Source organism: Musca domestica, unplaced genomic scaffold, assembly GCF_030504385.1.
Source record: "Musca domestica strain aabys unplaced genomic scaffold, Musca_domestica.polishedcontigs.V.1.1 107, whole genome shotgun sequence".
Taxonomy (NCBI): Eukaryota; Metazoa; Arthropoda; class Insecta; order Diptera; family Muscidae; genus Musca; species Musca domestica.
The window spans coordinates 776,647-795,080 of record NW_026712125.1 but is presented as its reverse complement, the minus strand read 5'-3'; the positions used below and the strand labels follow the sequence as shown (position 1 = coordinate 795,080).

Sequence of the window (18,434 nt, the reverse complement as noted above, 5' to 3'; positions counted from 1 at the left end):
TAAAATAGGGTTATATAGATAGATCTTCGCCAACCACACAGATGTGCCGTCCAATGAATTCGTCTATTTAAATAAATTAAAGGGAAATAATTAATTTCATTGTTCCATTATATTCAAGGGAAAAACCTGTTAACTTTCTAACTGGAAATGCGTACACTAATTCAACTAGCTCATTTTTTAATTTTTATTTATTTTCAATTTGTACCGTAACCTAGCCCATCAGGACTGTTCCTTAAACTACTGCAAAGTAATTATAATATCCTTTATCTCTGAAGTCTTATTTGAAATTAAAAATTAAAACAAATTAACAAAAATGAGCAAAATTAACAATTGAATGACGATTCCAAAAACTTCTATATTTTTTAATTAATGTTCCAGCTGATTGCCTAGCACTTTTTCGGCATTATGTATTGCTCTCATTCGTAAACACACGCTCTCAGTGATTGTGCTTCCTATTTAGTTTTTATCGGGGCGTTATGTTTTGCCTTCTTGTTTGTTTCATTGGGAACGTTTTTTATTTTGGTGTTGGCAAATTTCCGCGCCAACTCGCATTGCGTCAGTTTGCAAAAAAACTTTTGCTGGCTTCAGTCCTGCATGTTTAATTCCGGAAAATGTCTAAAAAATTAAATTCGAGTTTTTCCAAGAGTGGTGTGGGAGGATCTCCCAAAAATACACTATTTAAGTACTTCAGTTCGCCGGCGAGCCAAAAGAAAATACTCAAGACATCGAACGATGACAATGAGGAAGAAATCAAGGACAAGGAAAATATTAAAACTCAAGAAAATGGAAATGCTGTGAAAGAAGAAAAGAAGGCTCAGCGAATGGATGTTTCCGATGATGACGACGAAGAGGTGGTTGTGGGCAAGAAAAAACGTAAACGTTTGGTGTTGGTGGACTCTGATGATGAAGAAGAGGACGCTTCGCCAAAATCCAAAAAGAAAAGTAAAGATGATTCCTCATTTCATGGATCTGATGAGGAGGAAGAGGAGGAGTCTTCATGCTCGTCAGCATCTCCATCGCCTAAAAAGAAAAATGTATGTATACAAAATGAAGGGTGAATGAACGTTTGGGGAGGGAAATGTGGAATGTGGGGTAATTTAATACACATCAATTTTTTTTCCTCCTCCTAGCTCAAACAAGATGAACCCAAGTCCAAAAAAGTGAAATTGGATGCATCCTTGGTTTCAGGCACATTTGCCGAAAAACTACAACAACTCCAGTCGTCAGAAGATTGTAAAACCACCAAAAAACAGGAAGCCAAATGTGAGGAAATTGTAACAACATCGACGCTTGATGAGCCGGTTATATGGCCTCATCAAAAATTGGAATTTTTAAAACCTGACCAAATCAAAGACAAACAAGGACGTAGACCAGATCATCCGGATTATGATAGCTCAACCTTGTATGTGCCTGCAAAATTTTTGGATTCTCTTACGCCGGTAAGGTGTTGTGGAACTTTGGGGAAATTTTGAAGTTGAAATATTTTTTCTTTCCAGGGCGTTCGTCAATGGTGGGTCTTTAAATCGGAGAACTTCGATTGTGTTTTGTTCTTTAAAGTGGGAAAATTCTATGAGTTATATCACATGGACGCAGATGTGGGTGTTAATGAGCTGGGCTTTACCTATATGCGTGGCGAATTTGCCCATTCCGGTTTTCCTGAGGTTTCTTTTGACAAAATGGCCTCAATTTTGGTTGAGCGAGGCTATAAAGTTGCCCGTGTAGAGCAAACTGAAACCCCCGACATGATGACGGAACGTTGTAAACGTATTAAGGCCACCAAATTCGATAAGGTGGTAAGACGAGAGATATGCCAAGTGATGAATCGCGGCACTCGTGTCTTTGGCTCCCAGTGTAGTATTACACCCAACTATCAAGCCAGTTATATGTTGGCCATTGTGGAGAAACCCCATCAGACGGGTGGTACCAGTAGCTATGGTATTTGTTTTGTTGACACCTCAATTGGTGATTGTTATTTGGGTGAATTCGATGATGATAAGAATTGTTCGCGCTTGCATACCTTGTTATCGCATCACATGCCAGTTTTGGTGGTTTTGGAAAAGGCCAATATTGGCGAGCAGACACAGGATATAATGAGAACTGTGTTAAGTGGTACTCTAAAGGAGTACATGCCGGCCAATGGCAGCCAACAGAGTACGGCTGAGAAGACACTTAAAGAGTTGGCGGAAAACTATTATGCCTGCAATGGTGATAATTGGCCGTTGGTTTTAAGAACAATGCAAGATGAATCAGATCACTTGGGTTTGACACCACATCGGGATGCCAGATTGGCGTTAAAGGCATTGGGTTTGTGTGTAAATTACATGAAAAAATGTAAAGTGGCTGAAAAGGTATTACCCATGGCCAGATATCATTTGTACGAACCACCAGATGCTACTTCAAAGAGTCCCATGAAAAAATCGCCAACCATGCACAGGGCCCATATGGTCTTGGATGCCACAACATTAATGAATTTACGTATCACCGGCGAAGAACACTCTTTGCAGTCCACTTTGGATCAATGCTGTACGAAATTTGGTAAACGCCTGTTGCATCATTGGCTTTGTGCCCCGTCCTGCAATTTGGCTGTAATTAAAGATCGCCAACAGGCAATTGCAGAGTTTTTGGAAAACTCCAGTCTATTGCAGGGAATCAGAGCTGTGATGGCTCCACTGCCAGATTTTGAAAGATATTTGGCTCAATTCCATCACTTTGGTAGTAAATTGGTACAGGAGAAACATCCCGATGGAAGGGCTATACTGTTCGAGGCAAAGCAGTATAATAAAAAGAATATCCAGGTAAATGTAAACCAACTTTAAAGTGACCCCAAAAGAAGTAAAATGATTATGAAGGGAGATAATTGAGGAAAATGCCACTTTCCTTCGACTGCTTTCAAAAACATAATTTTGCTTTCGGGGAACATGCTGTGTCTAAAACATTTATGAGGTATTTGTAATCATTTATTATTTGTTTTATAGAATTTCATTACCATACTGAGAGGATTTGAGACATTGCTTAAAATACCCAGCATGTTTGAAGGAGTCTCTTGCAGTCTACTGAAACATTTAAGCCAAAATGAAAATAATGGTGGAGCTTTTCCCAATTTAAGCAAACAGCTGACTTTCTTCAAGGTAAAGTAGAAAACTATTTCCTAGTAATTTCAATAATCCTCTACATCCCTTGTTTAGGAAGCCTTTGATCATGCCAAAGCCTCTGAGAGCGGAGTTATTGCCCCCGAACGGGGCGTCGATGAAGACTATGATCGAGTCGAAAGTAAAATTCAAGAAATCAAAGATGAATTGGAAGAATATCGCATAGAACAGGAGAAATTCTTTGGGTGTCGTGTGGTTTATTTTGGTGCAGAACGTAAGCGCTATCAATTGGAAATTCCCGAATCAAATGCCCGAAAGGTCAATAGTAAATATGCCTTGGAGGGACAGAAGAAGGGTGCCAAACCTAGCAGGCGTTATACCACCGAAGAGACAAGAGTAAATGTTTTAAATTAGATATAATTATGTTAAACCAATTACTTCTCATTTCTCTTGTAGACCTTCCTCAAACGCATGCTCGCAGCCGAAGATGAACGTAATGCAATATTGAAAGATCTGTCACGTCGCATCTTTGAAAAGTTCTCACAACACTATGAACTATGGAAGCAATGTGTTGATTGTGTGTCCGAAATCGATGTCCTTGCTTCCCTGGCGGAATATGCCCGTACACAGTCGACCTCAATGTGTATACCCGAAGTGGTAAACCTTTCGGAGGGAGAACAAGCATTTATTGAAATTGAAGAAGGCTATCATCCTTGCCTCTCTTCTGATACATATATACCAAATGGTTTGTCATTGGGTTGTAATGATACGCCAGCCTTATCATTACTTACCGGCCCCAATATGGGTGGCAAGAGTACACTAATGCGACAGGTGGGATTACTAACGGTAATGGCCCAAATTGGTGCCCATGTGCCAGCCGAGAGTTGTCGTTTGTCTTTGGTCGATCGTATCTTTACACGTTTGGGGGCCCAAGATGACATCATGTCCGGACATTCTACATTTTTGGTAGAATTGAATGAGACCTCTTTGATTCTGAAACATGCCACCGCCAATAGTTTGGTGTTACTGGATGAGTTGGGTATGGTTTGCATTTTTAATTTAAGGACAGAAGAAAAAAATTAAAAAATGTTTTTTTAGGTCGTGGAACTGCCACCTATGATGGTACTGCCATTGCTGCTTCTGTGGTGAACTTCCTGGCAGATCTCAAATGTCGCACCTTGTTCTCTACACATTATCACAATTTAATTGATTTCTTCCACAATGATGATCGTATTACATTGGGCCATATGGTAGGTAGTATGTTGGTGGTAGAGTTGTGTCAATCTAGTTCATAGTTCAGTACACCTAAGCGTATGAGTGATTTCATAAAATGCATATCTTTTATATCACTCATACGCAGGGTTTTAATATAAACCACCGCATTCCGCCTAACTAGATAAGTAGCTAGTTCCTTCGATCAAATTAGATTGCCGCATCTCTAATTGGTGATGAATTTTATGAATATTTAATTATCTGTGTTTTTAGGCCTGCATGGTTGAAAATGAGGATACCGAAGATCCTACCCAAGAAACGGTTACGTTCCTATATAAATACTCGGCTGGCGCTTGTCCAAAATCGTATGGTTTTAATGCTGCAAAATTGGCTGGCATGTCTCATGGCATCATCAAGAGAGCATATGCAGTAAGTTTCCAAGGGTCATAATAACAACACAAAAGGAGTTTTGTGAAGAAAAAAGTACATGGACATTTGGTCAGATTAGAGGCAGAATTTTGAGTCTATAAATGTAGAAAATGTTAAGGGAGTTTTCAAGAACTTAAGCGGAGATTTTAAGGTCTTAAAATTGCTACCAAGAGGACTTCTAAGTATTTAGACGTGGATTTTTAAAGACATTTGTGAAGAGGACTTGGAAATATTTAAATAAGGATTTAAGAGAACATTCTTTCAGGGGACTTTTGGGCCTCTAAGCGTAGATTTTTAAGAACTGTTTTTCGGAAGAATTTTACATAGGTATTTAAGAATATTTATGTTAAGAATTCAAGATGTTAAGAAGGTAATTTTAAAGATCAATTTTTCAGAAGACTTTTTGGCATTTAAACGTGGATATTTAAGACAATTTTGTAAGAGGCAATTAAGGTCTTTAAACAAACACAAACATGTACCTGCTGGTCCAATGCTATAAAAGAGAATCTCTAGACCAAAAAACCTATCAGGCAGGTCTGAGTGGCATTCATACTGATCCAGTCGCAGATGCTATCAGCAATTACAGGAAGAATGTCGTCCTCGCAGTCCATCCCCCATCCACTGCAGCTGAAGAACGCCAGCTGACTAGAGAAACTAAGGTAGTTTTGGCGCAATTACGTTCAGGATGAGTGTAGTCGTCTCAATTCGTATTGGGCACATATTGACGAAGATGTGCGTGTCTGTCCGACGTGTGATAAAGGCCCACACAATACGCTGCACCTCTTTAATTGCACAGGCAAACCTCTCCAACTCACTCCAGAAGATCTCTGGCTACAGCCCGTTAAAGTAGCCGAGTTTTTAAACCTGGAGCTTGAACCGGATTGGCTGAATACAAACATACATATTTACTACTGCTAGAACAACAACATCTTTAAACTTGAATTTTAAGAACATTCCCTTGGGGATCTTTTTGATCTTGAAACGAAGGTTACGTTTTTAAACGCGGATTTTAAGAAAATTTCTTCAAAGAACATTTACGTTTTTAAACGCGGATTTTAAGAAAAAATTTGTAGGGAAATTTTTGTCCTTGAAAAGTGGGTTTTTTTTAGAAATTCTCTTAAGAGGACTTTTAGATATTTTAGCGGGGATTTTAAAGAAAATTCCTTAAGAGGACATAAGTTTTTTAAGCGTGAACTTTGAGAATATTTCTTTGGGAAACTTTTTGAACATTAAACGTGGGCTTGTTAAAAAAAAATTCATAAGAGGGCTTTTAGATCTTTCAAGGTAGATTTTTAAGAAAATTCCTTAAGAATATATTTAGGTCTTTAAACATGAACTTTTAAGAAAATTTCTTTGGGGGGAACTTTTTGGTCTCAAGAGGTCTTAGGTTTTTTCACGTGGGTTTTTAAGACAATTCCTTGAGAGTACATTTAGGGGTTTAAACGTGGATTTTTAAGAAAATCTCTTAAGACATTTAGGTTTTTAAACGTGACCTTTTAGGTTTTTGTGCGGAGCTTTTAGATTTTTAAACGTAGGCTTGTTAGAACATTTCTTAAGAGGAACTTAAGGTCTTTTAAATTATACTTTTTCCTAATTCTTTTTTTAATTGCTCTTTTCTTCTTTATTTCAGCTCTCGAAAAAGGTTGAGGCCATAGCCCTCAAACGTAAGATTGCCGCTAAACTTGTGGCTGCAGCAACGGTTGGTTGTGCTACGCCAGCACAGGCCAGTAACTTGAAGAATCTTCTCATACAACTGCAACAGTGCCATGTTTAAAGAGCCAAACATCAAAATATTACTCAATTTATTTTTGTTAAACCACATTTTTTATGTTTTTTTATTTTGTTTTTTCATATCCATGAGTCTTACCAGTATTTGCCGAAAATGTTTACCGGATAAACATAACCAATTAATAAAACTCCAATTACATGTTTTTTTTTTAATAAACTTTGTATGTTTTTTTGTATTGTTTATTCTTCTTCTTCATTTATTATCACAGTAAAAATAATAATTAAATACATATAAATAAATAACACATACATATAAAACTGACTATTGCTTTAAATTTATATATAAAAAACGACAAGGACACGATGACAAATAATAGAGAACAAATAAATTTGTACACAAAAACTAAATCAACTTAGAGTAAAAGATATAGATGCTTACAAATAAAAAAGTAGTGTAGTATATCTTTTTTTACTTAATATTTAACAAAATACATGGCTAAAAATTATACAAAAAATATTTGTTTATTTTAATTAACTTAGTATAATACAACATAGTTAGGAATACGTTTTTGTTTTGTTTTTTGTTTAATTACATTTGTTGTTTTTCTTTTGTATAAAAAAGAGAGTTTTTGTATTATATTATTTTTTTGTTGTTGTTGTTAAATATGCGAGTGTTGCAAGAGAAAGTATTTGATTGATTCGATACTTAAATGAATTAAACAGATCGAAGGCAGCAGATAGAAGCTGGAGTTTATTTTCATTTTGCTAAAATAAACATAACCAAAATTATTTAAGGTTATGGCCATAACCTCAAAGTTTAGGGGTTTTTCAATAAAAAAAATTCTTAATATAATTTTGCAAATTCTGCTGCCGTCGGTACCAAAAAAGTAATAAACAATCTTGTATACTAACTTTCATACATTTTTTTTCTGTTTTTATTTTTTGTAATTTAAAAAAGCTTTCTTTTCTACAAAAAAGTTTTGTTGAATGCATTTTTCTTGTTTTTGGTACTTGTTGTTTTTTTTTTTTTGTTACTCTAATTTTAAGCATAAACCAGCCGCATTAGATTTTGTTTTTCATAGAAGCTATTTACAGAAACATTTATATTTTATTAAAAAGAAAAAAATATAAAATTGGAAAGTTATGGAATTCATTAAAAATAAATTGGTTTGGGGATGTGGTTTTTCGTCAGTCATGTATTTTAATTTTTTTGTTTAAAAATTATTGTGTGCGTTTAAGGTTCATGTTTTTTTTTTTTTTTTTTTTTTTTTTTTTTGAGGGTTTACTGATTTTAAAAACAAAGTCAGACAATTTGCAAAACTCGAACAATTTTTGGCCGTAGCGCCTTGGTTTAACTTGTTGTGTGACCACATGGCTTTACAAAGCATATTTATAGTCACTGAACATACCCAAGAACTGATATATAAAGTAGGGTACACACTAGAATAAATGGTTCATAGAATACAAAACACCAGGTTGAATATTAGCTTAGATTCGGGATTCCGCATATTCTATAATCAACCAAATGCTTACATGTCAGCACAAATAACATGAATGTGTCACAGGATACAAAACGCTAAGTTGACTAGCCGCTTAGATTCATGATAAAATTTCAATAAAACGAGCGCTGCTTTACACAAAACATGAATGATCCTGTTTAAGGACAATATTATTAAGGATAAACCAATTATAACGCAATATGTTTTAATGTAAACCTATCATTAGTCTTGAAAGTATCCTTTAATGTGAAGCTAGCATATTCAATAATCACTGAACATACCCAAATGCTGACATGTAAGGTGGGATACACACTAGCTAACATGAATGGGTCACAGAATACAAAACGCTAGGTTGGATAACAGGTTAGATTAAAAAATTTCAATAAAACGAGGGCTGCTTTGCTTAAACACAAAACATGAATGATCATGTTTAGGGACAATCTTGTTTATGATAAATCAATTATAGCGGAAATTTGTTTCAATGTGAACGTAACCGTGGTCTTAACAATATGTTTTTATGTAAAGCATTTTCAATAGTCACTGAACATACCCCAGAGCTTATAATAAAAGTAGGGTACACACTAGCTAACATGAATGGTTCAGAGCAAAGTGTTCCCAAATGTCTTGATCACTGAACATACCCAATAGCTGATTTATAAGGTGGGGTGCACACTAGCTAACGTGAATAGGTAACAGCAATGGATTCCGAAAAGATAAAAAAACACAATATCTGGGCAAAAGCCAAACATAGAAATCATTAAACATATGCTAGCATGTAAAGACGGGTACACACAAGATAACACAAATCTAAAGAATTTTCGCCAATGTTATTGGTATTTCAAGGTCACAAGGCGCACCAACCATGCGTAACATATTAGAAGGAATGTAATTTGGAAATAGAGAAAAGGGATTGGATTGGGAAATTCTTTTAACTAAAAATTTAAAATTCTGGACTTATAATTAAAATATTTTCTTTTTTTGCTTTTTCTTTTTACATAACTTTTCTTTGTTTTTGTGTTCTTTTTTTGGTAAAAATAACTAGATTTGTATGCTTCTTCTTTTTTGGTTTTACTACAGGGGGGGGGGGGGGGTCCTTATAATAGGGGGTTTGTATCATTTCGATTTGATTATAACAGCACAAAGACTCTTTTTTTTCGCCCCACAAAACATTTATCAGTCGATCTCATCATCATCATCACTTACCACCATTGCAATCCTCATTGTATGTCCCGCTTTTAATCATCTGTAATTACATCTTTGCGTGCCTTAAAATTACGCCATGAACCATTTGTACAAACACCAGCACCGCGCCACCAATCATTGACATCGGTATACCAACGCGGCTTCTTTAACGATTCCTCATCGTGCAGCGATGCACACACCCTACACCAGTAGTAGGTATTTATAAACTCCCCCGTACCCTTCCAATTGAAATATGAGTTGTATAGCTTTTCATCGTTGTCCAGTATGTGCAAATAATCGGCTAATTCGGAAGCTGAGGCAAACTCATCGACATGTATATACGATCGTTGTGGTGCACTAACTTCATAGTCTTCGGGTCGTGCACCCATAACAATGGGTAAAATGTTGCGATTCAAAGCGTTAACGAAAAATTTCTCCGTAATGTAATCGCGACAATTTGAATTCTCAAATGCCAAATAGAATTTATAGTCTCGATCGAGCATTTCGAAGCATTTGTCAGCATTGACGCGGGAACATTTGTAATTGCCACAGGCTCCATAGATATCAACCTGGGGGAAGTAGGATATGTTTGTTAAATAAGAATATGGAGGTATTTGTCTCATTCTTACGTCAATGTATTTACCCAATTCATGGGCGAACTGCAGGCGTCCATTTCGGGCACCACAATTTGACACAAACCAGGCAACTTTTTTCGTTTTATTGGCAGCGTAATTTCTGTCTTGCTCCTGTTGACGGACTCGATCATCGTAGTATTGCCATTTTTCATAGGGCGCCACTATGTCACTGTCACGCCTAGTGAGGTTATGTTCAGGGGAAAAAGTGAGGTTATAAATAAATAATTATTTATCTAAAGACGTTTACATGGTAAAATTAAGAAGGTAACGTCATTTTAAATAGGCATATCCATCTCTGCATTTTTTTTTCTAAAATAAAAATCGTCAAACTTTGACTGGATAATAATGGGTTCCCATCTCGGGTTTGTGTATGAGCAATGGATTTATATTTTGACAATGAGATGTTGTCAAATGAATAATTTTGAAAAAAAGTGAACATATGATTGCATGACCTTTCCTTCTTAATTCTACATGGATATGGATAATGAATTTAAGGTGAGAATACATAAAACACTTTTTGGTTAACTTAAGTCATTGGCTGGTTTCTTCGAAAAAGAACAAAGGAGCTTAGGACCAAAATCGAACTAAGTCAACCTAAAACTTCATTGTTCCTCTACGGAGAAGCCAGCCAATAACTGAAGACAGTCAGAAAAGCCTTTTATGTACTCCCACATTCATACTTTTCAAATTTTATGTCACGGTACAATTAAGAAGGTAAAGTCATTTCAAAAAAGCATACCCATCTCTGCATTTTCTGTAATTTTGCTTGTCAAATTTCACTGCATAAAAATAGGGTTACCATCTCTCGTTTGTGTACGTACAATGAATTTATAAATATACATTTGACAAAAACGTATTTTCAAATTTAAAATTTCGAATTTCGGTCTACCTTCTTAATTCTACCATGTGGATTGTCTTAAAGAAAATATCACCCCCTACCTATATGTTGCCGTCCAATTTACCGCATCCGGTACTTTAACATTTTGCGTATGATACGGACACTCCAAATGATACAACATTGTGACCTGTCTAGAGTTCGCCGGCCGTCTTATACCCGTGGGTATATAATGATCTTTATACAAGATCATATCGGCTGTGTTGGCTTGATCGCGTGAAGCAGTTATGGTACATGTGTCCACGGGACACTTTGAGCGTAGGAAGACATCACGACCTAATCGAAAAAGCCAACATTAAAAATAAAACTCTTAATGTGTACTCAACTTAACCTACCGGCTTTAACATTCCATGGCCCCAGGCCATTATACAGCAGTATGGTTTTTAATTTACCACTGGATTTGATTTCCTCATAATTGGTTGGTACATACATCAATTGATTTACAATGCGATCACTGTGCGGATCTTGGTAGGGAAACAGTTTCGAACCCTGCAAATGGGCCTTTTTGCCACGACGTTTTTTGGGTATTTTTGCGGGCTTGGGATAGTAGTCGCCATTTTTGAAGAACCATGGTCGTGGCAATGGTTCCATATTATCGGAAGCTATAGGATTTTGTTGTTGTTGCTGCTGTTGTTGTGGCGATTGCAACACATTTGATGACTGCGATTGCTGTTGCTGCGAATGTGGCTGCTGCTGATATTGATGCTGTTCACTGTCCGGTTGATCGGATTCTGTGTGTGTGGTTTTTGTTGTTGTAACTTTAGCATTTTCCCCATCCGTCGGCTTGTCCGTATCATCGTCATCATATTTCTCATTATATTCTTCGCCTGGATTTGGTTCAAGGTGTTGTTGATGATGTTGCTGCTGCTGCTGCAGCAGTGATGAAGATGATGATTGTGCGGAATTTTTTGATTTCCATACATCGCGTTCTCTGTTTGTTTTATTGGTTTGGTTGTCAGGGAAGAGAAAAATAATTATTAGCGAATAATTAAAAGAGAGATAAGATAAAATATATGTTTTTGAGATAAGATAGATGACTACCGCAGCAGCATTGTTTTGGGGTCTGTTTTTGTAAACAAGACGGATTTCCCCTTTAATGTTTTATGGAATGTGGGATGGTCGTATTATGTCTGGCATTCAAAGCATGTTTACATATTATAAATCCAAGGGATTTCATTTGACACATTCTCAATGGAATTGACAGTTCATATACACTCGATTTATTATATTACCGAAACGTTGTACAGTTGGTGAGAAATTCATACATTTGATTGAAAGTGTGTACACCACTTAAGTGTGCTTCATTTGTCTTGTAACAAGCATGTCAAATATGAAACACAAAAGTAAACATGAACGAGATCGTTGCTCTCTCCATTTCATGAAAGATATCTGATTTTTTGGAAGAAAATAGAGACGTATCATCTCTTTTGTCTCCAGTGTCTACTGGGAACACAAAACCTTTCTCATGACGGTGGAATTGACGGGTGATATCCACTGGTTTTATTATATATGAACAACGTTCCAATTGGTTAGAAATTCATAAATTTACTATTGATATTGATAGTGTGTACGACACTTCAACCACTACCACTTTGAGTGTGGTTAGTTTGTAAAGCACATAACGGACATTAGGAATTCACTGAACACACCCTAAAGATGAGATTTGAAGTGTATTACACATTAGCTGGCGGGAATATTCATTGGTAAAATAGACATTTGCTCTCTTCATTTCATGAAAAATATTTGTGTTTATATGCGGGAAAAGATGGGAATCTTATCGTTTGCCTACGCTCTCTCCTGTGTTTTACAACAATTCTCATTAATGTTTTTTTGTGTGTGTCTTCCCAGTGTCACATAACGGACATTAAGAAATCACTGAACACACCCTAAAGATGAGATTTGAAGTGTATTACACATTAGCTAACGTGGACATTCATGGGTAATATAGACATTTTTAAAGAAAACAAACGTTTTTGGCCTTTCTAGACGGATTAAGTGTAAATAGGATCATTGCTCTCTTCAGTTCATGAAAGATATTATGAATTATTATTATTATTTATGTACGATAACAGATCAGAATCATCTCTTTTGCATACGCTCTCTCCTGAGCTAAAAAAATGCTTGTGCAATTTTTCTGTGTGTGGCTTCCCAGTGTCACATAATGGACTTTTGGAAATCACTGAACACACTCTACATATGAGATTTGAAGTGTACTACACATTAGCTAACGTGAAGGATATTTCTTGTTAATTTAGAAATTTTTAAAGAAGAAAAGTTTTTGGACATTTAAAAACGGAATGACAACATCATTCTTGTTCTCAACTTGGTTTTTTGTGTTTTTTGCGCTTGTGGTGATTTTTAGGCCATATTTGTATAATTTATCTTCTAAACTTCTAACTATTTCTTTTTTATGAATGGCAATTTTTTTATAAATTTAACAATATGAAATACTTACTTAAAATTATATAAAAATATCAACAATAACGCACATATTATTGTAAAGTAAAAATACTTTTTTAAAGATATCTTTGGACGTCTCATTGTTAGCTGATGATGAAACCAAATTGTTGTTGTTTTTTGATGTGGAAATTTGTGTTTTTATTATTTAAGTCTCGCAAACATTTTTATCTGAAAATAGAGGGTGGAAAATTAAAATAAAAATTAGTGCCCTATGTAATTTATTGAAAATGTTAGCGTAAATTTATAATGCATACTATGCCAATATTAACATTTGTAACTATAATAGTTATGTACTTGGTAGAATTAAGAAGGTTATCTTTATTCAAAATCGTATATCCAGTTCTGCATTTTCTGTAATTTACCTCTGCAAATAGTGTACCGCCTAGAAAACAGGTTCTCTGCTTGGTTTATATGGCAAATATGACTTTGAATTAGAAATAAACATATGATTGCATGAGGTTACCTTATTAATTCTACCGTAGACATATCTGGAATGCTACAAATATTCAATATATAATAAATAATATTTAAGGGTATTTTTTCCCCTTCAGGGAAGAGGTGTCCCTCTACCAACGAAAAAATATTCTGTAATAAATTACACTTAAGGTCACTGTGCTGAAGAAACCTGAGAATGTACAGGATGAGATAAAAAAACCGCAACAAATTCGAACGCCATAATTTTTACATTTCTTTTTTAAATTTTTTTGATTGAAAGCAAAAAATGTCGGAAATAGCATCAAATTTTAGAATAAGTTTAGATTTGTTCGAATTGGTCACCTTTGCCACGAATTATGGCCTTCAAACGGCCAATGAAACCGTTGCACGCTGCCCGAATGTTGCTCTGCAGTATTTTGGCCCATTCCCGGCGAAGCGCTTGCTTGAGGTGATCGAAACTTTGATATTTTTTAGTGCCAACCTTGCTTTCCCAAAAAAAAAAAACTCCAGACACAATAGTCCAACGGATTGGTATCCGGAGATTTTGTTGGCCATTTTGCGCTGGAAATGAAGCGAGGAACCCCATTTTGTAAGCATTCTTGAGTGGCGTTTGCTGAGTGCAATGGTGCTGAGTCCTGTTGGAATGTCCAAGGTCTGCGGCCAAAATGTTTGCGTGCCCAAGGCTTCAGTACACCCTCCAGAATATTTTCGAGATAATATTGGGCATTTATTCTGATTCTGTCGATTAATACGAGCGCAGAGCGACCATCGGCTGTTATGGCGGCCTACACCATCACCATGGCCGACACTTGAGTTCTGTTGGCCAACCGAAGGTGTACATTTTCAGCGGACCTCTTTGGCAAGCAAACACGATCATTTTGTTTGCTTACATTGTTCGGCTGGATAACGAATGTATTCTCATCGGAGACCGCCAAATCAAATTCGGCAGTTCACCACTTTCGGCCAAGCGAAGCAACTCTTTAGCTCTTTTGAGTCTATTTTATTTCTGATGCGGTGTAAGTTCTTGCACTTTTTGCAATTTCAATGGCTTTACCCCGAGCTCATTTTTTCAATGTTTGCCGAATAGAATATTGCGATATGTTTAGCTTACGCGCCATTTTTCGGCCACTGCGAAGTGGGTTTCGATCAAGTCGCTTCTTTGTTTTTCGAACCATTTATGCTGATGTTGCTATTTTCTTCCGTCCAGTATGACGATAACGAGCGATGGTACGAGACTCAGAAGATTTATTCACATTTAAATGCTCTGACGATAGCCACTTGTGGTTTTCCAGCCAAATATAAAGAAATCACACTATCACGCTTGAATTCCGAACACGAATAACTTTTTTTCTGGAAAATTCTCACCAAAATGTTTTTGTTTGCTTGTAAACAATATAATGAGCTGTCACTGGAATAATTTAAAACAGCTGTCGGGCGAGTGGCTTAGAAATGACAGCAGTCTGAAGTTGGTTGCAGTTCCTTCATCTCACCCAGTAAAAATAAAATATGATATAAAATATATTTATAAAAAGATTTAATTTCACTTTTTCATTTCATGGTTAATTTTGATATTTTGTTGAAATTTTCCACAATAAATTGAATTAAGAGGAGTGGGAAGTGAAAGAAATTATCCTCCTTCGGTTTTCACTTTTGGTCACCAAATAATCTAAATTTATAGCAACAACAAAAATACTTTAAAAAAATCACTGTTTCCCGGATTTAGTATACCCAGTGGTTTTAAATTGACATACTATTGATTTGTATTTAAATTTATTTATAACATTAAAATCTCTCTTATTTTTTGTCTTTTTTTGTATTTTTTTAAAACACCTTATTTCCATTAGGTCAATTGTTCAAATAAATAATTTCTTCAAATTTCAGTTAACATTCTCCACATAGACAATTTCCCGCAACTGATTAAAACATAAACTGCACCAAAAATAACTAACCGCTCAACTACGCACTCAATACAAGAATAAAAAACTGTGTATTTTCAAAATGATAAAAAAATAAAATATTGTATGATTTATTTTGAAACAAAGCTACGTGTGTAAAAAATCAACACTTCGATTTATTTATTATTTTGCTGGTGATTTCTGTGTGAGTATATGTGTGTGTCCAAAGTAATTTTGGTTAAATGGGGCGTTTTGTGACATCAAATTTGGAAAACAATTCTATATATCCAGTGTTGTTGTTGCTGTTGTTATTACGATTATTTACTCTTGATATACGCATAGACAACGCCACGGTTTGAAGTACAAGCACACTTTGCCTAAATGGTCCCTCATGAATTACTGGGCTCTGGGCCATGGCATTGCTTGCCATCAACAACACAGCGACAAAAGCAGCAGCATTTCCACAACAGATGTGAGTTGGGTAAATAGATTTGTTTTTGTCATAATTTTGCCTTAAATTCCTAACAAAAGATATTGAAAAATAGCAGTGTTTTATTCAAACACTTTCTTTGGAGTTTGTGTGCCTTGAAGTTTGCAGTGTGAAGTTAGCCTTAGAAAGGCATACCTCAAAAAAATACGTTCCCGGTTTCATAGCATTTCTTAAGGGAGTAAGCAAAACAAAGGGGAACCGTTACAAAGGCTGGCAGTTTTTTATTTAATAGAGAACGAATGAGAGAAAAAGTCAACAGTGTAAGAGCTTGGTACAGATATTAAAATATAGATTTGTTTATATAAAGTTTATAAACAATTGATTGGAGATTTATATACTTTGGTCTGGGATTTTTCAGTCTTCGAAAGGATGCCTAACTGAAATGCGTTCCAGGTTTCTTGGCATTTCTTATGGGAGTAAACAAAACAAAGTCTTAAAGGGCAACCGTTACAATTGGTGGGAGTTAGTCATTGCAGAGAAAGGAAGAAAGAGGGAGAGAGAGTAAGAGAAAATAAACCATCATAATGGAAATTAATGATCTAAGAGCGGGAAGAACAAAAAATAAATAAAAAACATATCGCAATTCGTAGGCACTATGGCGAAAAAAAAAATACCCGAACAATTTGCGTTTAATTGTTGTGGGAGTTGGGTCATATACTAATATTTAATAATACAGGGTGAGATGAAAAATCTACAACCAACTTCAGACTGCTGTCATTTCTAAGCCACTCGTCCGACAGCTTTAAAAATTATTCCAGTGACAGATCATTATATTGCTTACAAGCATACGAAAGCATTTTGGTGAGAATTTTCCCGAAAAACAGTTATTTGTGATGGAATTCAAGCGTGATAGTGTGATTTCTTTATATTTTGCTGGAAAACCACAAGTGGCTATCGTTAGAGCACACCATCCAGCATTTAAATGTGAATAAATCTTCTGTGTCCCGTACCATCAGCGTGTGATACTGGCAGCGTAGCCCGACGTCAAGGAAGTGGACGAAAGAAAACAGCAACATCAGCAGAAATGGTTCGAAAAATAAAGAAGAGACCTGATTGAAACCCCCGTCGCAGTGGCCGAAAGATGGCTCGTGAGCTGAACATATCGCAATATTCCATTCGACAAACATTGAAAAATGAGCTCGAGGTAAAGCCATTGAAATTTCAAAAAGTGCAAGAACTTACACCGCAACGGAACGAAAATAAACTCAAAAGAGCTAAAGAGTTGCTTCGCTTGGCCGAAAGTGGTGAACTGCCGAATATGGTTTGGTGGTCTCCGATGAGAAAACTTTCGTTGTCCAGCCGAACAATGTAAACAAACAAAATGATCGTGTTTACTTGCCAAAGAGGTCAGTCAGCTGAAAATGTGCACCTTCGGTTGGCCACCAGAACTCAAGCGCCGGCCATGATGATGGTGTGGGCTGCCATACACAGCCGATGGTCGCTCTCCGTTCGTATTAATCCACCGTGGCATCAGAATAAATGCCAAATATTATCGCGAAAATATTCTGGAGCAATATTCGGGCAGCGTGTGACGGTTTCATTGGCCGTTTGAAGGCCATAATTCGTCCCAAAGGTGACCAATTCAAACAAATCTAAACTTATTCTAAAATTTGATGCTATTTCCGATATTTTTTGTTTTCATTCGATAAAATTTAAAAAAAAAAAATGTAGAAACTATGGCGTTTGACTTTGTTGCAGTTTTCGTATCATACCCTCTCTAGCCATATGGCTGAGGGTATAAAAAATTGTTCAGATATTCGAATTGAAATTTTCTTGGACCTAAATTCATTGGTGTTTTTCTATAAAAAAAACATAATTTACAAAGCGGAAACTTCCCTCAAAGGCATTCCGTCAGCCTTTCTTTGTGTAGGTATTCCATTCACTATATTTAGTTCATCCAACCTGAATATGGGTTTTTCCTTTAAGGAAAATTGTTATTCAGCTTCGCTGAATGCATAGTCATTATTGTGAGCATTACCCAATAATTTCTTAGCCTGAAATGATAGGAAAGGAAACGTATAACAATAAAACGCCCTGCTTACACACATGCCGCCAGCTAGCCAGCAAACCAACCATCCATTCATCCATCCATTCAGTCCGTCAGCCAGTCAAACAAACCAAGATTTTAAGGGGAGGGGAAAAAGTGAGAATGACAAATGTTTATTAAACATTCAGGCCACAAGTAGCCGTTCCCATGGGTGGGTGTGGGGTATGGAGAAAACAAAACACAAAAGGAAATGTGAAACTGTGTAACCTATATCTTGGCAATGCAGATTCTCCAAAAACAAAACAGAGAAGAAAAAAGCGAACGAACACCGCTTTTTATCCTTTTCATAAACATCATTATGGATTAAAGCTGTTCCAGTGTTCCCTTTCGTTTCTGGTAAATATGTTGCCTTTGTCCGTCGGCGTCATAGCAATTTTCAATTCAACACAAATGATGTGTGGGATGAGTGGGGCTTTATTTAGCTTTCCCCTATTGGAG

The 18,434-nt window shown here is 36.1% G+C and overlaps 2 protein-coding genes across 2 annotated transcripts in view; one reads left to right on the top strand and one right to left on the bottom strand.

Moving 5' to 3' along the window:
- The first annotated feature begins 443 nt into the window (after positions 1–443).
- LOC101889577 (probable DNA mismatch repair protein Msh6) lies at positions 444–6,767 on the top strand. Its single transcript, XM_005181136.4, has 9 exons — positions 444–1,034; positions 1,131–1,439; positions 1,497–2,795; positions 2,976–3,128; positions 3,186–3,485; positions 3,546–4,128; positions 4,188–4,339; positions 4,575–4,730; positions 6,361–6,767. The coding sequence occupies exons 1-9, from the start codon at positions 612–614 to the stop codon at positions 6,502–6,504; spliced, it is 3,519 nt and encodes a 1,172-aa protein (XP_005181193.2). The 5' UTR covers positions 444–611; the 3' UTR covers positions 6,505–6,767.
- A 259-nt stretch (positions 6,768–7,026) lies between these two features.
- The window catches only part of LOC101901412 (glycoprotein 3-alpha-L-fucosyltransferase A), a 37,704-nt gene continuing 26,296 nt past the window's right edge, over positions 7,027–18,434 (bottom strand). Inside the window, exons 2-6 of the mRNA XM_059128919.1 lie at positions 13,125–13,297; positions 11,005–11,600; positions 10,714–10,945; positions 9,769–9,952; positions 7,027–9,708 (exon numbers count right to left, since the gene is read on the bottom strand). Of these exons, the coding sequence (XP_058984902.1) occupies positions 9,193–9,708; positions 9,769–9,952; positions 10,714–10,945; positions 11,005–11,600; positions 13,125–13,210 (1,614 nt within the window). The 5' untranslated portion in view covers positions 13,211–13,297 and the 3' untranslated portion in view covers positions 7,027–9,192. The remainder of the gene's footprint in view (positions 9,709–9,768; positions 9,953–10,713; positions 10,946–11,004; positions 11,601–13,124; positions 13,298–18,434) is intronic.